The sequence below is a fragment of the Pseudochaenichthys georgianus genome, chromosome 11 (genome assembly GCF_902827115.2).
Source record: "Pseudochaenichthys georgianus chromosome 11, fPseGeo1.2, whole genome shotgun sequence".
Taxonomy (NCBI): domain Eukaryota; kingdom Metazoa; phylum Chordata; class Actinopteri; order Perciformes; family Channichthyidae; genus Pseudochaenichthys; species Pseudochaenichthys georgianus.
Window position 1 is genome coordinate 23,796,513 of NC_047513.1, and position 26,462 is coordinate 23,822,974.

The 26,462-nt window shown below is 40.0% G+C and overlaps 2 protein-coding genes across 2 annotated transcripts; both read left to right on the plus strand.

Moving 5' to 3' along the window:
• Positions 1–215: 215 nt before the first annotated feature.
• On the plus strand, positions 216–6,529 carry LOC139434786 (THAP domain-containing protein 3-like). The gene is made up of 4 exons (XM_071204740.1): positions 216–344; positions 4,516–4,648; positions 5,469–5,548; positions 5,884–6,529. Exons 1-4 carry the CDS (start codon positions 250–252, stop codon positions 5,945–5,947), a joined length of 372 nt encoding a protein of 123 aa, XP_071060841.1. The 5' UTR covers positions 216–249; the 3' UTR covers positions 5,948–6,529.
• Positions 6,530–11,953: 5,424 nt separating this feature from the next.
• LOC117455172 (protein FAM8A1-like) lies at positions 11,954–17,729 on the plus strand. The gene is made up of 5 exons (XM_034094569.2): positions 11,954–12,755; positions 12,994–13,114; positions 13,337–13,460; positions 14,436–14,575; positions 14,683–17,729. Exons 1-5 carry the CDS (start codon positions 12,368–12,370, stop codon positions 14,822–14,824), a joined length of 915 nt encoding a protein of 304 aa, XP_033950460.1. The 5' UTR covers positions 11,954–12,367; the 3' UTR covers positions 14,825–17,729.
• The last annotated feature ends 8,733 nt before the right edge of the window (positions 17,730–26,462 follow it).

Here is a 26,462-nt window from a genome sequence, read left to right on the forward strand (position 1 = left end):
ACATTTTTATTATCGATATAGTTAGATTCCACCTTCATGATTATGGATCTGTGAGTGAATTGTTTTCTAACACGACCCTTTTATTTATATTAGGTCTTAACATTGTTGCATTAATTAGGGCGTGGTCACGTTGATAGACACGTACATGCCTCACTGTCAGCTAACAGCAACTTGTCCACTCTGCTAGGCTACAACCATAGAGGCTACAACGTTAGTTAGTCATAGTACCTTGACCCTTTAGCTTTAGCCATGTTCGTGGTGATATACCAGACAATTAAGATGTCGTGCTGTGCGCTTCAATGTACTAACAGAACTTCCAAGAAGTCTACTCTCAGCTTTTTTCGGTGAGTAAAATGATAATATTATACATGTTAACCCCGTTAGCAGGTGTTTGTGTGCTTGTTAGCTTAGCTTGTTATGTAGCTTATTAGCCAGCTAAGGACGTAACCCTTTATACATGTGTATATATATACAGTTTAGTTTATGATTCAGCCTTGGGTAAGACTTTTATAGTCTATGGCTATCACTCCCATAATGCTAAATGGGAGCAAATGTTAAAAGGGGACCCAATTATCCCAGTGGTGGCCGCCGGAGTCCGCCGCCGAAGCTAACCGGAGCCGTAGCTAGCCCTTTGCGGCTCCGTTAGCTTCGGCCAGCGGCGGAGCCCGGTGTTGCAGTATAATTTGAGTCATGACAACTGGCGACATTCTATTATTTTCGTCATAGGAATCCGGGGCGTGTACATTGAGGACCCATTGTTGACTTACCATGTCGATCACCTCGTTTGTCGTTTACGTTCATCTTTTGCTATATCTGCCTTCCTAAGATCACTTTGATGCACATTCAGTACTCGTATGTGAGGTTGTGGGTGAGAGGTGGATATCGTGACGCTTACAGGGAGGTATCGAACATTACAAAGTAGGTGACTGTGTGGATGCCTATTCAAAATATTGCAAACTTGAATAAATCATTTAAATTATATATTTGTGTCCGACTTTCATTTGTACATCGTTCTTAATGTGATGTATAGTAGCTCTGATAGAGGTCCATACCTTCAGACAGCCTAAAAGTAAAACACAAGTCGTTTATTCACAGCCCGAAAGCAGCATCGAGATGACTGGATCACTCATGACAAGTTGTGATCAGCTCCGATTAAATTGTGATATCAATGCTGTATCTATTCTCCAGGGAGCACGTTTTTTTTATGAAATACCTGTATCCCTCTCATCACAACAAGACTCTACACTGTGCAGGAAAAACAATTATATACATGAAAATAACCTTGATGCATGGGAATGAAACACACAAACTATCTTCCGTGGCTATACTGATATGTCACAGTAACGGTCAACCACAGAAACGTAAGTCCAGCGGGGCACAAGTTGAATACATATAATACAGTAGTTATATTATGCCTTTAAGCCTATACGTTTAACCCTTAAGAACCCGGACCCATTTCTACTTTTGGGGAAATTAAGGGGAAGGTCATTTAGACTAAATAGACAACACATTTCTGACAAGTAACCCCCCCAGTGTCAAATATCTGAAATGTGACATATATGTCACATTGGGCTTTAATGGTAAAGTAACTCTTATTTATAACTTCATTAATGAGGATGATTTTTTTGGTTTACATGTGTTTGAACATACTTTGAATTGAATAATAAAGAATATGTTAACTAAATATAATTGAATCAGCTAAATTAACTGAGCAGATCATAATCATATTTGTAATTGTGCATCTACGTCACTCCGGGTTTACTGTGAATGTTTAGGGTTAATGTCCCGATGTGACATCAGTGTCACAGCAATATTTATGCCATTAGTTTCATATCAATTTCATCAATAAATGTTTCTACAACAGGTTATATGTACTCAGAATCAGAAAAGAGCCCAAGACAGCTTAATGTTTAACAAATGACATGTCATGTAAGCATTTTTATTCTTAAATGACTTGAATGTTAACTTTAGCAACAAAAAACCTTTCCAAATGTAGCTAGTTCTGTCACATGTGTTAGCCTGGCACATGGACATCTTGGACATGTTGTTATGGGAACACAAAAGCAAATGACAAGGACCATAACCCACCAGACTGTTCAGTGTGTGTCACCTAGGGACTTCATGAGATACAAAAGGCTAAAGCTGTATAAGGAACTTTCCAGAACATTTAAAGTTCATGTGACACCTGTGTCTGCAATTCTGTCTGCCTTCCGTGTTGCACCATGAGGACCCACTGATATAAAATGCTTAACTGTCTAAGTTGCAACCATGCACTTTTTGGAGGGCTAAGCGCCAGCTTGACATATTTTTGGCTTCATTTATAGAAGGAAAGACAACAGTGATAGTTATGTTTCAGAATAACATTTATTGGAAATTGTTAGAACAATCTCACTGGTCACCGGCTTGAGCTTCAACCTCAGGATCCATGTATCTGTGATCCTCTCCAGAATGGAAGTAGTCATCACATGCAGAGCATCAACTAGTTCCTGAACAGTGTCCTTCACATGCTGATATCCAAGAGAGGCAGTCACACAGTCACAAGATGGAGGAATAGAAAGCAGTATTCAATGTTTACTTCAGATTAGCTCCACGTCAGAAATGAGCATGCTTGTCATATGTCTATCTCCATAGAGGCTGAATCATCATGTTAATCACATAGCTATCATATGCCTCAAACAGTCCTGATGCTCTTCTAGGTTATCACACATCCTGTCATGTTCACAGCTACAGCTGGGATACCTTTGTTATCATGTTACTCTCATATTGGAAGAGGACATTCAGGATTTTGCCAACAGAAATAATAAACTGTGTGTGTGTGTGTGTGTGTGTGTGTGTGTGTGTGTGTGTGTGTGTGTGTGTGTGTGTGTGTGTGTGTGTGTGTGTGTGTGTGTGTGTGTGTGTGTGTGTGTGTGTGTGTGTGTGTGTGTGTGTGTGTGTGTGTGTGTGTGTGTGTGTGTGTGTGTGTGTGTGTGTGTGTGTGTGTGTGTGTGTGTGTGTGTGTGTGTCTAAGTCTAAGAAGTGCAGCCTTTACAAAAGAAATCTGCATTGACAGAGGAATCCCCAACACAGTACGTGTGGTACCACATAGTGCACCCAGTGCACTCGATGTTAAAATAAACAGAAAAAAGACATGTTAGAATATTGACAAACATTTTACATCACTCATCCAGAGTAAGCAGTAATGAAGTTGTTTACATTTCATTAAGCAAGCAATGTATAGTTTTAGATCTTAGCTGTTTTCCTTTCTGTTTAGAGTCCATGCTCAGAAGTTTCTTCAACTGCTCCAGTGTCCTCCCATAATGCAAAGACATGCAAGTTTGGTGAATTAAAGTAAACATTTATAATATCTGTTATAGAGAGTGTTCACCCAGTGATGTAGAGGTAACCAATCCAGAGTGTATCCCAGTCTTCCAGCCAAATGTTGGTCAGGAAATAAATACAACTTCTTACCCATTCATTCCCATGCATCAAGGTTATTTTCATGTATGTAATTGTTTTTCCTGCACAGTGTAGAGTCTTGTTGTGATGAGAGGGATACAGGTATTTCATAAAAAAACGTGCTCCCTGGAGAATAGCTACAGCATTGATATCACAATTTAATCGGAGCTGATCACAACCTGTCATGAGTGATCCAGTCATCTCGATGAGCGTTCGGGCTGTGAATAAACTACTTGTGTTTTACTTTTAGGCTGTCTGAAGGTATGGACCGCTATGAGAGCTACTATACATCACATTAAGAAAGATGTACAAATGAAAGTCGGACACAAATATATAATTTAAATGATTTATTCAAGTTTGCAATATTTTGAACAGGCATCCACACAGTCATCTACTTTGTAATGTTCGATACCTCCCTGTAAGCGTCACGATATCCACCTCTCACCCACAACCTCACATACGAGTACTGAATGTGCATCAAAGTGATCTTAGGAAGGCAGATATAGCAAAAGATGAACGTAAACGACAAACGAGGCGATCGACATGGTAAGTCAACAATGGGTCCTCAATGCCCCGGATTCCTATGACGAAAATAATAGAATGTCGCCAGTTGTCATGACTCACGTTATACTGCAACACCGGCGTTATAACTGGAGATCAAGGAATGCAGCGAAACGCGGAATTGGTTCGCCTGCAGCCCGCTATAGTATTAGTTAAATAAATGATGTTGAACAAAGCCACAATTGTTCTGCTATGTATCGGTACTTATTTTATTTTATTAACGTGTGAATGACAAGCATTAAGAATAACAACAAATAGCTATTTATCTTGCATATTGTCTTATTTGATTATGAATGTAACGCTTATATAGTGGAACTACACTGTTTTATCAAAACCAAAGTGCCACGCAGTAACTTGGTAGGCATGTATTTCAGCAGGAAATGTGCAACCCAGATTACATTTACCAACACAGACTATATAGAAATATTTGTAAAAGTTGTTCATGCGCTATTAAGTGAATATGGCATTAACCCTCCTGTTGTCTTTGGGTCGGTTTTCATGTATTTTTGAATAAAGGTTTCCTTTAGGTGATCCAGACAGGCTGGACCAGTGGGTGCTGAAGATCCGGAGGAATACATGGACCCCCAACGTTTCTTCTCGCCTGTGCAGTGCACACTTTGAGAGTCATCCCTTCAGCACGGACTCATGGGTACAGATCCTTTTTAAAAATAATAATAACTTGGTTCCATTTGTGAGTGTAAATTGTTGTTACTAGTTAAATACATGTTATACATCATACAATGCTAAATAATTGTTATGGCACAGCTTGCACATCAGTGATGAGTAATGTTCTTTTGATTAAAGGCCAAATTAAGATTTTCCCAGTTAAGTATAGAAACATAGAAATCGATTTTTTTTTGCAAACCATCACATTTCTCTTCAATTTATGCAAAGACTCTTTATCATAGATAGAGAATTGCCATTTCCCCCACATACTCTATGTTAAAAACAGATGAATTATATTACCTTTTTTTACATTATTTTAATAGCAACATTCTTTCATCTGTTGTCATCTTATAACTTATTTATCTTAACAGCTATCACTATAAAAAAAAAAAGATTTAATTTAATTTTACTATACAATATTTATCTTTACATTCTGTTCTTGCATATGTCTTATTATATTTACGTATATATAGATTTCTGCCTGCACTAATTTATTATTCTTAATTTAATTTTGAATTTCTTTTATTGTTTTATGTCTTATATAACTGTTGCATTGTTGGGGGAGCTCGGGACAGATGATTTGCATTGCCATTCCTACACTGTAGCCTATGTGCTATGACATAAATCCTTTGAATCTGAATCTTGGAAACACGTAATTGTTGAATAGATTAACTGCATAGTTAACATGTTGGCCCTCTATTGTCTTTTATAATGCACTCTTACATTTAAAACAACATTATTCAAAAGAAAGTTGAATACCTCAAAAAGTTATTTTATGTGTTTTTGTTTATTATTTTTATTAGGGAAGGAGATGCCTGAAAAACACTGCAGTGCCCACCATTTTGTATTTCACCAAAGAACAACAGCCTGGAAGGAGAAGCAGGTGAGTAGCAATGACGAGGTAAGTGACACTCCTAGTTCGACTGTTAACAGCAAGGAGGAGGTTGCAGATGGAGACCATGGTTGTGGTGAAAACAGTCTTGCTGCTGATCAGAGCAATATCATTATGATACAAGGCACGCCTGAAGAAGCCTTTGTTGTTCCACATGTGGAGCGTAATGACATTCCAACAGCCAATGCTTGTGAGGAGGATGTTGGTTTGGGTAGCAGCAGCCAACAAACAGACTCCGCCTCTGTTCACTCTCACACTTGGGCTTTAAACCAAGTACTGAATAGTTTGTGCACACATTTCTAACATGTGATCTTTCTTTCATGTAGGACGCTTGAGGGAAGTTGCAACGCCTCGGCCAATGGGATGTCTTCTCCACATGAAAGAGATTGAAGGCATCATTTATAACTTGAGACAATTTTCCAAAAGTGATGACTTGTATTGGCTTAGGCAGTAATGGATTACATCTAACATGAATCAAGATCGTATAGAGAAAAAGGGAAGTGTAATCCTTAGATACATAGGAAAAGATGTAATCGGATTAGTTTTACTTTTCTAATAATAGGGAAACTCAGGATTACAATCTTATTCAAAACCTAAAAAGAGCATATAGTGCTTGTTGTAAAATTATCAAATGGTATCTCTTCTCTGGAAGCGGTACTGTTCTGTAGGCTAATACTTTAATTGTGAATCTGTACCTACTGCCTGAATCTGCTTTATGGTATTATTATACATTTCAGTAAACACATCATATTCATATTTCTTCTCTCCTGTGTTTATTTGCATTGCATTTGATATTGAGGTAATCCAAAACAAAAATAAAGTTATCAGGTTACATTACTTTTATATCTTGATACTCACATGAAGTTACTGGTTGTGTTTTTGGCAAGTAGCCCTCCCAACCCTGTACATAAGTTATATCATTTTAATTACTGATACAGGTGTTGCACATCTTTAATTTATTTTCTAGTGTACTTAAGTCATAAAATGATTCAAAACCTTTACTTTTCATAAAATGCAAGATGTAACTTTCAATGTGAAATAGATCTGATTAAATAAAGAGTAAAAGCACAATCTTAAATGTTGACATTTATCATTTTCCTATGCTTATTGTTAATGTACTGTAGTGGTGTTGTAAACAAAATGTTGTCGTAAAGGAAATTAAGATGTTTTTTATTTGTTGACAAAAGATTTAAAGTTGATGCTCACAACATGTGGGAGCATTTATGGCGAAAAATGTTTGTATTGTAAAACAAATATTTATCTGCATACTGAACAATTTAGAAACTCTCTAAAAGGTATTATCTTCTGTGACGTTGCAACCCTGTTGGGATTGTGGGTATTGCACTTCATAATTACAGTCTATGGTATGCTTATGACATATTTTATGCCAAAATACATGGGACTAGGGGAGACCTTCCTGTTTGCATTGTCACTGATAAATGACAGCGTAGTATTCATTGTCAAGATTTTGTGTTTTTAAACTTGGGACTCTTTTCAGACTGCTCCGGCTTGGGAAGAGATTTGAGCCTTAATGTGTAATGTTTTCTGTATTATATGGTAAGCTTATCCTTTCATTTGATAGTCCAATTTGGATGTGATAGCTAACATTTTCAGTAAGCAGTAGACAAAAGAAGTGAAAATATGAATGTAATTTATTTTCAATATTTACATAAATACATAATTATTTTAACAAATAAAATAACAAAAAACATCATAACAAATACAAAATAAAAGGTTTGAAAGACAGCCATGCCCAGCATGGGCCTGGAGAGCTACAGAGTCCATTGGGGGAAGAGGGGGGGGTGGGATGTGGGGAAGAGGAAGAGCAGCCATGTTAACAGTGTTATGGCTACAGATGTAATATCTAACTCAACATCAGCCATGACAGTCTGGGCTTAGCAAGGGCCTTAGAATACATACTCTAAAGGCCAAATCCAAAGACAGTGATACTGACATGTTAGCAGTTCACAGTCTTTGGGGGTGGTCTTTCAGGCAATTGGCTGGTGACTTAAAAAAAAAAATCATTTCTCCATCTCGCAAAAACAGCCCAGGACTGTCATGTCTAATGTTGGAGTGGTCAACAATGACACCATTTAGGCTATGAACAAAAGAAGCAATCACACTGTTAACAAACTTCCGGGCCTTGTCAATTTTGACAGGATTTGCACCAGCCCTCCACCGGCGCCTCTGGGAGAGCATGATCTTCATGCCAGGGTGCCGATGGTGAAGCTGGTGCAGGTCCTCCTTCATCTGGTTCAGCAACTGAACACTGGGCACATCCCCCAAGTCATTGCCGCCACAGTGGATGAGGAGGACATCCGGGACTGCTCTTCCTCGCAGGGAGTAGGAAAAGAAAGGGAGGACACCTCTCCAGCGCAGTCCACCCCAACCGAACCAGCACACCCTCAGGTCGAGGCCAAGGTTGCTGCCGATGGTCTCTATAGCTCTCTGGGCTCCACGCCGGACATAGCTGTCTCCGATTATCCATACAGTCACTATGGGAGGGAAATAAATGAGAGTAACAAATGCTTCAGATAATGAGGAATATCAAATTAAGTATACAGGGTTGCTCATTTTGTTCCTTTGACAATAACATACAAAATAACTATGAAATCACACCTGTATGGTTAAAAGTAACAAGAGAGCAAAACCTCAAAAAACAGATTAACACAGCGTTTCTCAAAGTGTGGGGCGCAGAGATGTGATCGGTGGGTCGCGAAAAAAAAATACAATTATTAAAAAAAAAATACTTTTTTTTTTTTTTTTCACACTAAAAAAACAACGGCCCGCCCGGGGTGCAAAACGCATCAATGAAAGCGACCCTCTACCACACAAAACAACACCTGTAGATAACCCAATTTGTGTTCTTTGAAATTGAAAAGGATATTGCATTGTGTTTGTTACTTTCGTTGCAGTTGTATGTCTTAAGTGTAATTTGGCATGCTTTTATTTTGAAGGCGAGTTTATGCTGTTGACAGTTGTTGTTGCTATGGAAACAAGAAACGTTTCACAGCGGGCGGAACTTGTCATAAAGTCCGCGATAATAAAGCCCACCCATTTAGAGGGAAGATATGATTGTTCAAGTGTACTGTCATTTGACATCACTCTCTCGTTCAGTTACTATAGCTGGCCCTCTGTGAAATCATAGCTGGACGTCCAATCAGCTCCTGTCTTCACAGACTCGCAGAGAGGAGCTTCTTTCATTTAACCCTTCACATTCAAACAGAAACTGAATAGGCAGATTCAAAGGATTTATTTCTTTGGAAATGTTATTTTAAATACAATTTAATCAAGTTATTTTTGGTAAAACTAATGACAAATATTACTAAAAACATATTTAAAAAAAATATATAAAGAAAAATATAATTTGTTTTAATGTTTTTAAATATTATTTTGTAGAATATCTTAGGCCCTCAGACAGGCTCGCCACTGGTAAAAATCTCTCATACACACGTGAAAGGCTCTCACATGCGGCTTTCACACCAGCGCTTTTCAGTTTCTAGCTCCGAGCGGGAGCTTTTCTGGTTCAGCTCCGATTTCCCTTTTCAGCTCCCGCTCTGTACACACCGCCCACTGGCGCCCCAGAGCTGCCCTTGCTGCGTCATGACGTCACCGTTTATATCGCTGATTTGCCCCCCAACGGCAGCTCACAACAACAACAACAACTGCGTCGGGTCGATGATCGTGTTGCTTTTAATCACACGAAGCCAGAATAAATTGAATAACGACTTCTCCAACCTTATGCTTTTCTCCAGAGTGCCGTGGTTCATTGTTTATTAATGTGTTTCTGCAGCATTTACCGACCGCTGCAGTATTGGCTGCTCTTCCACGGGAGTTTATTCTCCCGTTAGCTCCCGGTTAGCTCACACTGCAGCGGCCGCTCTAAAGTATTCACTGTCCGACTCACACAAGCACCTGATGCATATCCCCAGTTCCCCTTAGCCTAAGTGAATGTGTGTCAGTCTGAATTGACACCGTTTGGTATCACAACGCTGTTATGAAAGTTTCTCTGGTATAAAACGGGTGATGTTGGCATAGCAACCGAAGCTAAACTGACTACTTGCATCCGATAGCTGCAATAATACAAAACAACACGTCTGCCTCTCTCCACAATGATCGATAACAGTGAACGGATGGTCAAAGTAAGGCACAAATAAACAGAATCACACGAAGCCTGGTTAGTGTTGCCTGACTTTATAAAGTGTGTTTATAGGCACTACTGCTTGTAGGCAGGCATGACAGTCGACCCATGGGAGGTGGGTTTAGTTTCCTGCACGCCTCGACGTAAGAGAGACGTAAGCGACGTCACCTCTTAGCTCCAAAGCTCTTGCCTCTGGACCGACAATTTTTTGGAGCTGGAAATGAAGCGGATTCCGGAGCTAAGAGCCGGCGCAGCTCCGGTGTGAACTGGAAAACCCGGCGCTTTTCAGGCTCTAGCTCCGAGCCGGAGCTGAAAAGGCGCTGGTGTGAAAGGGGCAACAGACACACACAACAGCGTTGCAGTCGGGAAGAAAAGCAATGTGCAGCGAGAGAGCAAGAGAGAGAGCACACCTTTATCTATTTAATAAAGTTGTAAAAAATAAAGTAAGAAATCATTCCAATGTGTACTATAGGACAGTAAAAAGTTTAAAAGGGGAGGGATTAGTCAAATATGCATACATAAAAAGAAAGAATGCTAACTAGGTAACATAAGATAAGAATAAACAAGTTTAAATGATTTGTTGTGATCATATTCTAAAGATGTTTGGATTATTGAAAAGTATACAGCTCCCTTTCATCTGAGTGTTGAGAGCTGTATCCATAAATTCATGTTGGGCTCAAAGTAGGGCTGCTCGATTATGGCAAAAATCATAATCTCGATTATTTGGGTCAATAATTGTTATCACGATTATTAAAAACGATTAACTATTTACTTTGAAAAACATCAATTTATTGAAGAAAATAATTTGAAAAGTATGTTTTTAACAGTTGATTACCCTGAACTTTAAGTATAATTCAACTGAAAAACCTATTTAAAAAATAAATAAAATCGTTTTATTTCGATTATGTTGTTTTCATAATAGTTGCAAGCCAAAATCGTAATTGCGATTAAAATACGATTAATTGAGCAGCCCTAGCTCAAAGTGCACCAGATTGATGCATTTAACTTCAACATTTAAAAAAATCTTCCTGGGGGTGCATGCCCCCGGACCCCCCTAGAGGAGGTGAGGACCCCCCTAGAGGAGGTGACGTCCACCACCAAATAAAGCAGGTTAAAATAATTAAATTGCATACATTTTATTTTAGTAAACACTGAAAACGGGTCCCACAGACCCAAACAGCACTCAAAAGTTAAAGGTAGCATATAATAATGTTAAAATGTGCTAAATATATACACTGCAAAAAAACTAAAAAGAGGAGTAAAAGTAGCTCACGACTTGTTTTATTTTTTGAAAGTAGCCCTCATCCTAAAAAAGGTTGGAGACCCCTGTTATAGAACGATACATTTGACAATTTTAAGCTTGGCCTACCATTTTATTGGAACGATGAGGAACAGGTGGGGCTTGAAAAGGCCCACCTGTTCAAAGTGGGGAATGACAGAAAAAGATTGAGAACCACTGGATTAACAGCACACAGTTTATATATATATATATATATATTTATATACTGTGTGCTGTTTATCTACAATTGTGCACACATGTATATGTATAGTATGTTTGTGTGTAATGTCAACCATCTGAAGTCATGTAAAGTAAGCCAGGACCATCAATTTACAGGTTGTGCAGTTTGGCGTGGAGGAGGTTGCAATCTTCTTTTTTCTTAATGCTGAAATAAATTAAAAAAAATTAAATCAATATAAAAGCACCTTTCTTTTTCTACAGTCATATTTCATTAATCACATTTAATTCACGCAACACTGGCCATATCGCTGCTAGTTTACAAAGTTTAGTTAAATGACATTTATATTTGAAAAACGGTGAAGCACTTAAAAAACAATTGTATAGTGTAGGTTCAAGAACATTTAAATCAAAAGGACAAGTTTTGTAAAGTTACAGGGTATCTTACCTTCAGAATATGCCGGGAACGAGGAGCAGTGACCGCAAGCTGGGTTGTTAGCATAGGTTGTTAGCTTAATACTGAGAGCATGTTAGCTTAGCTTCTTAGCCTGAGCTAGGTCTGGAACGTCACGCTCGGTGGCAGCAGGTCCCGCCCTGTCCCGCCTCGGCTCCGCCTCAGCACCGCCTCTTATTGCCCTTATTTGGAGCAGGCTGGAGAAGGCGGGAGTTAGACTCTGACGTCACCGTCGAGCCGTTAGTGGCCGACTCCGCCTACTAAGGGCTTCACGGCAACTCTGCAGAATCCTATGGGTGACGTCACGGACCCTACGTCCATTTATATATACAGTCTATGATTACAACGAGCTAAAAAGTAAAAGATGGGCCCAGTGAAATATACAGGAGGCCTCTTTAAATGGATTATACCATTTTTGACAGAGGGGGGTTGTTATTGCGAAATATCACACGATTATCGTATATTGCTAATATCTGCTGCACAGACAAGGTAGACATTTTTAATTTTAAAGGATTCGTTGTTGTTTATTTTAACTGACTGAAATGTTAAACAAGGAAACCAATCTGCAGAGTAACAGGCATCGTTGAGCGGTCCCGGAAATCCCTGTATTTACAAACACTCTTAGCTAGCGCTGCTGTATTTGTAACCAGCTGGGAGCTAATGCGAGGAGCTAAGAAGATACTACCTGACGGCGTAAAGACGATTTTTTTTAAAGATCTCTTTCTGTCAAATAAGGCGAGGCTGTGAAGTGGGACAGGCATGCTTGAGACTACTACAGCGGGTGAAAACCGCCTTGACGGCCCTGAAAGTGACGCGAAGCAGCCTCCGAGCACCGCAACAACGGAATACTGCGCAAAATTGCAGCAGTGGATGTGGCAGTATCACTGCGGTTATTCCAATTGGCAAAGCTGGGTGTCTCTGTCTGCCTTCCCCTTCCCTCCTCCGGGGACATGCCCTCAGACACCGGGTACAACTGCTTCAACATCCGCCGGTGCGCAGCTAGGCTTTGACACGCTAAACCGGTACAGTTACCCATATCCCCTCAATTTCCCCGCATCCTACCCCCACCCAGCTGGTGCCCACACGGAGCAGACAGCCGCTGATGCCCGGACAGCCCAGCAGCAGAATGGAAGTCCTCCTCAGCCAGGTATGGATCATGTTTGTCCGTGAGATTTCTGTGGTAGTGAAAGGCCTACGTCAGCCGAAAAGCTGTTCAGACTCCAGTAGTGTGCAAGCTCGGTCATGAGTCTGTGGGAAGCAGGCTTAATTACTAAGTAAACGAGCTTAAAGTCTTTCCCAAGTCTTTCTCATTAGACTCATTCTCGAGATCTAGTCATATGCGTCTGTATATACGATGCTTATGTTTTTGTATGTTCTTCATACAGGACGGGAGTACATCATCCCCTCTCCTCTCCAGAGGTTCCTGGCTGAGACTATGGATTTCTTTATCCTGTTTTGTGTGAAGGCCACCATTGTGCTGTGGATCATGCATATGAGTGGGATGAAGTGAGTGGAACTGTTATGCTCTGTTCAGGGTAAACAGACCTTTTCAACTCAAAGGTTGAACAAATAAACAACAACTAAACTCGACTAACCAGACTGTAGTGTAGCTGTGGTTCAGTTATGCAAAGTACACATTTTGCATCCATGCTTTGGTGCCAAGGTGTTTCAACATTCCACAGGTGATCCATCCTCACTACTACTGCATACTTTCTCTTGTGTTTAAAGGGGCATTACCAAGTTCATTACTTACTTCATTGTGGAGGAGATCGATGAGAACACGTCCATGGATGACCTGAATAAGATGATTTGTGTAGCTCTGGTCTACAGGCTGCTGGTGTGCTTCTATGAGGTGAGTCATATGATCACATGGTGATATGGATGTAACATGCACAAATATTTAAGCTAGATGAAAAATGCCAAGCAGGAAAGTTCACATCTGAGAATGCATGGACATTTGAACTCGTTAGTGAAAGTGTTCAGTGTTTTGTAGTTTAGATAGAAGATGTCGTATCACCATTACTGATAAGTGTTGATTTATGCCCCAAATTAAATACACATACATATTTTTGTAAATGTGGTAACATCTTTCAATTATACAGGGAGGGAAAGTGAATGTTAAAAAATCTGTTGGTGGTCTTTAATGGTACTTACTTAAGTATTTATAACCAATGTCTTTTTAATGTTTCAAGTTTCAAGGCTTTTATTGTCATGTGTGCACAGTGTAGTTATGACAATGGAAATCTTAGGTCACAGGCTCCTCCAACAGTGCAACACAATAACACAGATAAAATAGTGCAAGTAAATAAAATACAAATATAATAGAAACAGTGCAGAATAGTCTCTATACAGTAATTGGAATATTGATATATGACACACTACCAATCCTCATTCAGTATGAGCTCCCTCCCAGCTCAAACATGCTCTTGTTTAATGAGAAGAGCCTGCCCCAGCCTTTACAACACCACACTATCTCCGACAGAGCACAGTGATGCAACGTTGTGCGCATAGTTGCCTGAGATGAAGTCATGTCTCACGTCTCTTGTTCGACTCTGCATCAGTGGCTTGTTTTCCCAGGTGGGAGCCCGCCTTGGGACATTAAGACACCTCAGCTCAGATGAATGCCATCTGGCAGGGTTCGTTTGTGTCGACCTGAAAATATATTTCTAGCATTTTTCCTCTGCAGCATGATATCATTCATTAATACCTTCAGCACTTTACTGCTGTACAGTTTATTGTATTAGCGCCTTTGTGGTTTTTAACAATATCTCACATAAAGATGCATCCTGTTTTAAATGTATTAATGGTGTCCTTCTTTTCCAATCAGACCATCTGTATTTGGGGAGCTGGTGGTGCCACGCCAGGGAAGTTCCTGCTGGGCCTGTGCGTGGTGACGTGTGACAACTCCACTTTGGTCCGACCCAACCGAGTGCGTGTAGTCCCGTCCTCTCGTGTCTCCTTCTCTGCGTGAGTGGCCAAAGTTTTAATCCACTGTCGTGTCTAAAATCACAAACCAATGTCTCTGTAGAGCATCTCTGTGGGGATTCTGAATCTTTGTCTTGTTCCTTTCACAGCTCTGCACTGCGGGCAGTTAATAAGAACTTCTCCAACGCCTTCCTCTTTCCCGTCTTCATCACCCTCCTCTACTTCCATCACAACAGGACTGTGTATGACATTTTGGCGGGGACCATTGTGGTCAAGCGCAGAGACAGATAGTGTCTGATTGCGTACATTAACAGGGTCCGTGTACCTTTTGTCAGTTTGATTTTTCGTTTAAACCAAAAAACGGAAATACCAGCCTTTTTCCGTGTTTTCGTTGTTTATTTAAAACGGAAAACCAAAGCCTTTTTCCCATTGTTATTGTCTGAATCAAAAGACGGAAAACGAGAAACCCTAATTGAAAAAAGGTCCGTGTACGTTTTGTTAGTTTGATTTTTCCTTTGAACCAAAAAACGAAAATACCAGCCTTTTTTAGTTTTAAATCAAAAACAAAAAAACGGGGAACCAAAGCCGTTTTATGAATAAAAAAACGGATAACAAGAAGACCTAATTAAAAAAAACTGTCCGGTTTTGGTTTTTGATAACAATTTCATTCAAATTCCGTTTTGTTTTGACGAATGAAGAAAAGCAGTCCGGTGGACCGGAAGTTAAAGAACACATTTCAAAATAAAAGACACGAGGATATTCTAGAGGCTTCTCAATACTCAAATTTCCCCTCCTCAACTCCTCGACTCCTCGGTCCTCCGGTAGTGACCCGGAAATGAATTTCAGCGCGCCATTTTGAAGGACGTCTCATTTCTCTAAATGCACACCGAGGATCGAGCGTCGAGGAGGCTCTCTGGAGGAGCTATAACCGAGGATACACTGATGGTTCCTCCACGGCTCCTCCGCGGATGCATTTCCGGGAACGGTGGAGGCGTGACGCACGGCCGGACTTATCTCAGCCAATGACAGCTCTGCATGCATCCCCTGGATAGTAGGCTTGTTTGAGACACATTGCGGCTCGCCTCGAAAGTAGACGAGAGTAGCCGATCGCAGCCGGGGGAGGTCTCAAAAAGCTCGCCTGAAGTCGGACAGCTCGGAGACGGCTTCTTCATCTTCTTCTTCTTCTCTCGGTTTTTTGGCGGATTGCAAACAACTTTAAGGTGCATACCGCCACCTCCGGAGTCGGCTTGACTCGGTTTGCATTTATAAAGAATGCACAAATGTGTTTAATCGTTAATGTCAGATATGTACTAAGTAAATACATTTGTTCCTGCTCAAGATTAGATTAAACTTTATTGTTATTGCACATAGTACAGGTACTGAGAGAACGAAATGCAGTTTAGCTTCTAACCAGGTGCAACAAGCAGTGAAGTGGAAAGTAATGTACACAATCTACAGAATAACATATAGAATGAATTGAATGATGAATAAACAGTGGGGTATGAATACACTAGATATCAGCCTGTGAGCAGTATGAACAGTGTGTATGAATATGCTAAGATATATAAAGTATGAAAACGGTAAGCAGTATAGTATAAAATATATAGATATTAATTTCATGATGATAAACATTGTGGAACAATGATGAAAAATGGGAATGGATGTGGCGACGTAAAACTGACACAAAACAACAACAAACTTTTGCCAGCCAATTGGAGAGTTTCATCAGCAGCACGTGGTAAAAACCACCAATGAGCGCTCAGCTCGAGATACCAGCGAGCCGTTTCCCAGCAAGCATTTCGCTTCCGCAGCTCGTGGAGAGCAACTGCGCCAACTCGCCTCGCCTCGCTCTCAAGGCTGCGGGCGTCTTTGTCCCGCGAGATTTCAAAGTCTCATGTGGGCGAGCCTCCATAGCAAGTCGGACAAAATGACTAACCATCATGCAACGCACTAGCAAGACGTTGATCGCAACTGCGCAGGTCTTGCTTGTCTCAAACAAGCCTAGTATTTTAGAAACTGCTCTCATCGCAACGCGATGTTTACAGTGAGAACAGCTGTGAGGCCCGTGCAGAAAGCAGAGCAGTGTGTAAAATATATATCACTCAGTATAACAGACCTACTCTCTTTATTTGCTTTAGTTTAGTAGATATCTACAAAGAGTCGATATTTTTCTAAGAACATTTAGTGCTTCACATAATAAAATACACAACGGCTGTAGCCTGATTATGCTTTAGGAGCTGTAGGTGTGTGTGGTACAGTGTCGGTGCGTGTTGTACAGTGTGTAGGTGTGTGTTGTATGCAAGGGCTGGTTTGCTTTCACTAATTGTACGGAGGCTCAGGCTTATATCTGCTCCCTGATCTCACGGAAAATTGTAAGTGGCTACTGCCTGAGATCGAATGCTGTGGTTTTATTAAATGTGCCAACTGCTAGGACTGTCTTAGGGAAGACAGCTTTTAGATGTGCAGTTCCTCTGTCTTGGAATAGTCTGCAAATTAAATGGAAACTGAACAATCTGGTGCCACTAAATGTTTTTAAAGCTCGGTTGGATGCTAGTCAATCGGAAGCTATTGGTACCTGTTTATGTGGATAATTATGTAAATGATGCTGTATGATGTCCTTTTGTTGTTCTATTTATGTTTTTATGTTTCATGTGGAACTACTTGAGCAGGTCTCCCTTGAAAAAGAGATCAATGATCTCAATGGGATTTATCTGTATAAATAAAGGTTTGAAATGAAATGAAAATATTTTTAATTTAAAAGATTTTTTTTTCAATAAATAAATCTAATTTATATTTACATAACATTACAAGCATTAAATATAACACTGAAATGGTAAGAAAAATGCAAATTATTATTAATAATATAAAATAAATGTCAGTCACCCAAAATTACGTCATTGGTGTTACTGCTACACAAAACGCTTTTATTTTGAAATAATGTACTGTCTCTGAAGTGCCTACTGTAACAAGAGAGATCATTTGAGGCAGTGCAGTGGACAAAGACAAAAGGAAAGTCAGATACTTCTTACTTTGTTTGTTAAAGGTGTCATTTTATCTTAAAATGTTACATGCGTCTTTCAAGTCTGTCATTAGTGTTACTCATTGCATAGCCCTAGGGGTGAACATTTGAATGGGAAAATGTATTGTATTGAAGAGTTAAACGATTTTGATATTGACTGTAGCCATATTTGGTCTGACACATTGCAGCCATTTTGTTAAAATGGTAGTGTTTTCTCCAAATTGTCACTGGTGTTACCGTCACTGGTGTTAGGCCTACTCAGTGACATTCCTATACAAATAAGCTTTGTATAAAGTATAAAAAAACTAAAAAAACTTTAAGCTCTCTCTTAACCTACTTGTTGTGGATTCATCAAGGTAAGAGTTAGTTATTGCTATTTAACAGGTTTTAGATGTTTTTAGAAGGAATATATTTCAGCAGATTTGTATCACCCAGATTCCACCTTTTCTGTAGAATGACCCATTTATGTTGCACCCTATTGTTTCACCCCCCCCCCCCCCCGGAACAATATACAGGTTTCTAGTTTCCCCGGGGGGCTTTTCTTCGCACACCCTGGGAATTGGAGGGAACACAGGTAAGTGTTACATTCATTATAGCCTACATTGTTTACTTTATCTTTACCTTTACATAAACGCTTATAAACTGCATTCAAGACACGTGTGTAGTTTATACGTGTTGTTTGATTGACTGAGCCACAGAAAAATCGCTCTTAGATCCAATAATCACATTACGTAATTATACAGTATCCAACAGGTGTGCCGCGGTGAAGTTAGTTTCAGGTTGGATATCCAACAAACATTAAAGGTGGGGTAGGTAATTTCGGAGAAACCAGCTAGAGTGCGCTCGAATTTGAAAATACACAGCCGGAAGAAATCTGCTACTTCCTTACAGAGCCCCTCCTCCAACACACACGAACGCGCACATGACCAATGAGGGCACGAGATAAATTTGTGCACAGATGGAAGGCTGACAGGCAGGTAGGCCATCCAGTTACTTTAGCCGGGCCGGCTCAGATGATTGGTCTTGCTTTTTACAGTACTACGGCTTCCACAGATTAAATGTTTGTAGGGATTTTTTGTCAAAGCACTTAAGAATCGATATTCATTGCTATCGGGATGTTAAGAGCATTTCATAACAAACAGTGTATCTCGCCGGTTTCTCAAATTTACCTATACTTTAATTCCAGTCTTTCTTAACTCAGTTTTACAGACTGTTGTATAATGTTGCAAACCTTTTTTGATTGTTGGTGTGTCATGAATTGAGTTTAGATAAATACAATATGTTAAAAGATCATTTCAGGTTGTTTTCCATATTCTCCATGTCTTGTGATACAGGGACTCCCAATCCATACCAATTATTATGAGTACATCGAACTAATAAGACACATCTCTTCTTTTATTGGATTTTAGTCCAGCTTTAATTATAATGTATGTTCAGCTTTTTTTGTTGTTGAAATATCACTTTTTCTTTCAATAGCCTCCATGTTGTTTGACCTATTGACTGCCAATCCACACCAACTATATCACTACACTAAGTTCTTTAAGACACACAACTTATAATTGGAGTTTAAGGTTTCTGCTTTATAATGTTTTAATACAATTCAGCTCTTTTATTTTTCTGAATTGAAGTCTCACATTGTTTTAATAGCTTCTGTCATGCCCAATACCTTCAAATCAATACAGCATTATTTTTTACTAAACTAGACAAGAAGGGCATAACTGTTATTAGATTTGAGTTAATCTCCTATCAAATATGAATTTCCATTATGAATAAGCATTTCCTGTTATTGAAAACTCTTGGTTCTTTTAATATAACTTCCATATCATGTGATTGTATGACTTCAAATCAATGCAGGATTATATTATATACTGAACAAGTATGACACCCTTTTTCTATTGATGTTAGTGCTTTTGCTATTTCATTAGAATATTGTTATTCAGCTATTTCTTTTAGAAAAGTGCATCCAAATCCACATTTGGAGAGTAAGCTGGCTAAATCTGATGAAATGGCATCCGCACTGAAAAGTCTGTATAATCGAAAATCTGAAAATTCACTTTTTCCTGCTCTTTTGGTCAGCAAACATAATTTAGCCTCATACACCAAATATTAGGAACTAGTAGTAGTGTTACCTGGTTACTTGGGTTCCTGGTGCTGACTATGTTTGCACATCATCCATTTTAACTAAACTGTTTTTTTTAACTGAACTCCTTGATTTTGTTGTCTTTGTTGACATATTTTCTGATTCTGTTGTCAAAACGTAACCACCATGAATAGTGTTGTGATTATAGCTCATAAATGCTGCCTGTTAAAGACAAACAGTGATACCTGCGGTGCTCCAGGAGAAATCGGAGAAATCTCCATTTCATCATTGCGGAGTCACAGCTCTTTGATTGATAACGGAGAGATGACGAAGCAACAGAAAGTTGTTATCTTAACTTTACAGCCCCATTGCATATATCCATACCAGGCTGGCGTTTTGGGTCTTTTAAATGTTTTAAAAAAGCTCCATTCTAATAGCAGGCTCAGTGCGTATACTGGGGACCAAAACAGAGAGTGAATCTGTTTAAACAGTTTTGGAAACCCCTGCTGTCAGTGTCTAGCAGATATGTTGTGAGACTCAGAGAAACTGTTGCTTCTACACTGTGGTAGGTCCCTGAAAGGAAAAAGCACAACTGGATTTATTGGCCGAGGTAGCAACAGTAACCGAGTGTCGAGGCTTTGGAGGATCCACATGTTCAACGTCTCGTTGTGTTAGCCAGTAGTGGGAAAGAAAGGAACTCTTCATAGGTGAGTTTGGGTCACTAAAGTAATTGTAAATGCTGTGATTCGAGCTGACCAGAGGGAACTAAGTCAAACTTCAACATCATAGTCTGTGCCATTGTTGTGCGTGTGAAAGGTGTATCCACGTGTTTTTGTGCTCTTCAAAAAGTGCTGTGCCATACTGTGTCAGGCCCGGGTGAGACACGCCTGGTATGGATTCATTGATTGACAAGATGACTGGAAGCTGCCAGAATTGAAGCATTGAGTTAGTTCAGTCGATTTGTCCTTGGCTGACAGAGAGGACTCTGATGACACACAGAAAGAGCGCGTTATCAAAACACAGACTCAGGGTAATAGAGTACAGCAACACAGAGAGTGATGGGAATGCATACAAGAGGTGGAGAGGGAGGTCAGAGGTTTGATAGTATTGATGATTGTTGTAATGGTGATGAGGGTGAGATTGAAGCAATGATTTTAATGATGATGAAGTTATTGAGGATATTAATGTTATCATAATAATTCAATGTGTCTACTTCCAGTTACAGTCATTAAATCATGGTGGGCAAATAGTGTCCATGCAGTGAGGTATGCAGATTTTATATTTCACGAAAACAGAGTATTGTATCGGTTGGGGTATCATTAGAGAAAAAGTTAGATCATTAGGATCCACCTTTGACAATGGTAATGTCAATGATGTTGAAATGTGTTATAATGATGCTGCGTTGGTTATGACAGTAATGATGATGATTGAGTTAGTTATGATCTTGGTGAGGATTGTGATGGTAAAGTTAATGCCAATGATTTGGATGTTGGTGTATTACGTAAAGTAACGCGATGAAGATGTTAGTGATGCTGCTTTAAATGAAAATTGTAATGATAGATACATATTGAGAATCACACTGATAATGATGAAGTTATGATGATGGTGATGATGAATGATGATTATGATATTGTAAACAACAATACGATAGTGTGGATGGGGAGCACGACGATGATTATAAAAGTATTGGCGATGATGATGATGATGATGATGATGATGATGATGATGATGATGATGATGAAGACGCATGTTGCTACAAGGATGTTAATGGTCATGATCACGGTGATGTTTAGGTGACGAAGATTAGAATAGAGTTGTCAACAAAGAGGATAATGTAGATAATGAGGTGATGACGATAACTTGTTGACCATAAAACTAATGCTAATGATGATTATAAAGAAGTTGATGATGCAGATAGTAAGGACAAAAGCCATGATTCTAGTAATGATAATGACGATGGTGGTCATGATAAGCAGAGTGTTTTCTCGGCTAGGATCCACTCGCTCTTTGCAAAGAGTATGGTAATGATTGTATATTTGATGGTGATGCTATTTTGTATGGTAATTCTGTATGCATATTGTGGATCTAAGTGATCCTTAGAGTGCTAGTGATCACACACACACACACACACACACACACACACACACACACACACACACACACACACACACACACACACACACACACACACACACACACACACACACACACACACACACACACACACACACACACACACACACACACACACACACACACACACACACACACACACACACACACTCAGCGCACCGAAGCAGCCTGACAGTCCTCCCTCTCCTACCGACTGTAGAGAACGCACCTTCAGCCATTCATCAGTGTCACCCTGTCGCCGTCGGTTACAGCCTGGGGCCCGTCGCGTCTTCATTACGGTCCGAATAAATCTGAAATAAAACCACAGATGATTTATTAGCTTCCGATGGCGTCGCGCTGGTTAGCATGGTCTGCCGCCACTCGGGCCTAGAGAGACAGTCCTCAGAGTTGAGCAGCAGAAATCCGATGTGACAAGGAGACGTTTGTGTGATGATATCAGTCTGTGATCACAAGTTCTGCCTGATGAGAGGAGGAGGGCATCCGGGAAACTGTCACACACCAGCAGCGTTTATTTGCTGCATGTATGTGGGATATTTTGTCAGTAATGCTCAGACCACAAGGTGCCTTTCAGAGGGAAGCACAGAGCTTTCGATGAATATCTTGGCCTGTGTTTATGCCTAGACACTCATCAGTTTTTTTTTTGTTTTTTTTAAGAAATGACTGATTGATATCCTGTTTATTAATGGATTAATTTAACATTTGAAAAGGGAAACGTGTAAGAAGTTGCTACTTGCTAATGCTAAAAAGGGACTTTTCTTGAGCCATGAGAAAATCCGATGGTCAACAGATAAATCACATGATCCCAAAATTGAATTAAAAAAATAGCTGTTAGATCCAAAGGTATTTCTCGCATTACTTCTCAGATGGTTCATGGGATCTTATTTCTGAAAACTTATGTATTGAAGTCAATGGAGAGAGAAAGATTATCTTTCGATCCCGTTTGAATTACACATATGATGTTTGTCAATCTTAAAAAAGCATTTCCATGTCAAAAAAGTCACAGTTTGTCTGAAAACTGTTGAAATATAAGAATATGAAAAAGACTACAAATCCCAGAGTCGCGTAAGTGAATTTAGCTAGCTGACATTAACGTTACACATTACACTCGTGTTACTCACCGAAACCTTGTAAAGCCGGTCCCGCATGCTGGAACCGACTAACTCCCCTTTTGTGTAAGTTCTCAACATGCCCAGACTTGTAGTGATTTTCACCTCTTTTAATAGTTTTCGCTTCATTCTGAAAGAAAGAGGTGAAATGTGCTAACGTGACGGCCATCTTGGTGTTGGTGACGTATGCAAGACCAGAGTTGTAGTTCATTGAGCGCTTCACACAAAAAAAGTGTTACTTCACAGTTTTACGGCACATTTTTATTTTTTTGACTTGCAAAATTATCTTTTAAATTGACAAACATCATATGTGTAATTTGTTGCACAATTCAAACGGGATCAAAAGATAATCTTTCTCTCTCCATTGACTTCAATACATACTTTTTCCGAATTAAGGTCCCATGGAGGTCCCCCGGAAGGGGAGGGACTTCGCCACTATAATCTTCTTGTGCATCTTTTCAACAGACTTTTTGTTGTACTCCACTTTATTATTTAAGTATGCATGGGATTGAGTGTGGAAAGTAGCTGCTCTTAATTGTCACAGTTATTTATAGTATAAAGTGTATGTCACATAATCACTTGTGCTGTCCTGTATCGTGGCTTGTGTCCAGCTAAAAGACAAAAGGTTAGTATTTTGACTGATATTTGTGTTGTGCGCAGTGGAGCCTCTAACCCTGGATCAGTCCCAGAATGGCCATTTCATCTGCGGCCAGTCCAGATGACAGAGCTCCTGCTGACTCCAGGCCAGTTCAGTGGGGAGAGACACAGCTGAGACCTGCAGGTGTCACATTGTCCTGGTTGTCACTAACCCAATTACACCTGGATCGCCGGGGACTCACTTGTGTGCAACGTGAGAACACAGACACATAAACACACGGCATACATGGGGAAGGCATCCATGTGCAGAGTGTGGGGAAAGATGAGGTAAGCCTACACCTGACATCCAGGAAATTAATGTATTACGTGTCGTTAATTAATTATGCATTAGAAAAAAGGCAAATAGAATAGATGATGTCAAGAGAAAGAGACGTTAAGGAAACGTAGATTTTTTTTGTAATACCCTTCCAACCTCCTCTATATCTTCATCCCTCCTTTACGTCATTGTTCTTCTCGTTCTACCATTGCTCTTTTACCTTCAGCTACAACCAAACCTTCTGGCAGTCACTCTCCTGCACTCTGGTCTAATGGCGTGTATGTGTGTGTGTGTGTGTGTGTGTGTGTGTGTGTGTGTGTGTGTGTGTGTGTGTGTGTGTGTGTGTGTGTGTGTGTGTGTGTGTGTGTGTGTGTGTGTGTGTGTGTGTGTGTGTGTGTGTGTGTGTGTGTGTGTGTGTGTGTGTGTGTGTGTGTGTGTGTGTGTGTGTGTGTGTGTGTGTGTGTGTGTGTGTGTGTGTGTGTGTGTGTGTGTGTGTGTGTGTGTGTGTGTGTGTGTGTGTGTGTGTGTGTGCGCGTGCGCGTGCGTGCGCTCTAATGGTGTTTAATGCCCAGACTAATGGTTTCAGCAGGGAATCCTTGTGCGGAGCTTGAGTCCAGGCTCGGGCTGATCGCTGGCAGGACCATCCCTCATCCTGATACCGCATGGAGGTGAGAGCCAGGGGAACACGCACACACACATTCATGCACACACACACACACACACACACACACACACACACACACACACACACACACACACACACACACACACACTCACACAAACTGTCTCTGCTTCTCTCTAGCTTGCTTGCTCACACTCTCAGATTTGCTTCCTTTGTTTGCCTTTCACCCTGAACCTGCATCTATCGCTTCCTCTTCCTTTTACACTCTTTTTCAATTCGCTCAATCTATTCTATGTTCAGAAGATATTATTATATTTGAATCGTTCTTAATTATTAGTTTTTGACACAACAAAAATGATAGCTAAATCAAATACACATCACACCAACACACCTTTCAGTAAAATTAGCTGAAAATTGTCATAGCTTTGGTTTGCTTTTTTCCAGCACCTATTCTTTAGGATATTACAATTTATATCGTTAGCCTAATAATATAATAATAATTAATCATTGGGGAGGGATGAAACCCTCTTTAATGGTCACACATGCAGAGCACACAGCACACAGTGATATTTGTTCTCTGCTTTTAACCCATCCTAGTACCAGGAGTCTAGTACTAGGAGCAGTGGGCAGCTATTGTAGCATAATTGCCAAAGTCATATAATTTACTATTACAGTATAAATAAAAAGTTCTTACATGTTTGCTTAAAACCTTAAAATATGACTTAGGCAATTATGCTATGAGGCAAACGATATGTGGCACTAATTTGATTTCACTTGGTAATGTGTTCCAGAGCTGCAGCCTTTTTTGGAAATAGCTGATGTTCAAATCAGGATCAACATTATGATATTTTACTTTCACCATGAGCCTAGTTACTCTTCTAATAAGTATGTGTAGCTACAGCCTGATATAACTTAATCCCTCTGCTCTCATCAGTGAGAAACACAGAACTTTGTTAACAAGAGCATTGCTTTATTTTGTTGTCGTTTACGTATGTATGTATGTATGTAGTCATCCACATTTGGAAATACTTCTTATCAAATACACTGTTAATTTCGTTTTTTTCATAATAAAGTATAGAGTTTAAGGATTTACATTAGGGACAAGAGAGTCACAGCCAGGATTGTTAAGTCTGATTATGACAATCTTTTCATGACATGTGCAAAATATAATATAATAATATTGAATAAAACAAGAATTATTTTATATACTGTATCTTGGAAAAATGTATGCTTAATATTGCTCATATTGTTTACTTATTTCACTACACTACAAACACTGATTAGTACAAAGAAAAACATGACTCCATGACCCTCACCCAAAGTATACCAGTAGAGAACTAGAGAAATGTCCTGGTTGAAAAATAAGCCTCAAGGTTGCTTGCTAGTAAGATTAAGGGTTGCTTTAGACCTCAGGGACTTGGATCACATGACCTCAGCTGGCAGGCGGAGAGGGCTAAAGATCCTTTTAGATGCTGGAGCTGAAGTACAGAAGAAGCTTTTGGCTTGGTAAGTGTGATTCCTTGTGTGTGCGTGAGGGAGGGAGTGAAGAAGATACATTTGGAGGCGAGCTGAATCAGATTAGGAGAAAGGGTTAGTGTGGCTGGTGTATACAGAAGAGGGATTGGAGGGGTCATAGCTTGTGGGAAAGAGGAAAATCAGCGAGGCTAAAGGTGATAAGATCAAAACAGTAAGGCTGCACAGAATGGATTGAAAAGGAAAGGTTAGGGGAAAGGAGCAAGATGAGGGAGTGCGGAGGGGAGTGCAACGGAAATATATACAGTGGTGCTGGAGTTTGGGGAGAGGGGGAATAGGAGTGGGAGGGTTGGGCCAAGATAAAACAGGAGGCGGTGGAGTGCAAGGGAGGCAAGACTGGTGCGGAAGCAAAAAGGTAAGGTGCGTTGTTGGGGGCGAGAGAAGGGCAGAAGGTAATGGACTGCAGGGGTAGGAAGTGAGGGGAAGGCAGGGGGGGGTGTGTGTGTGTGTGCGTGTGTGTGTAGGGGTGTATACGGTATGGGGGTACGCTGGAGCAGGGCAGTGGGGCTAGGGGGGTGTGTCA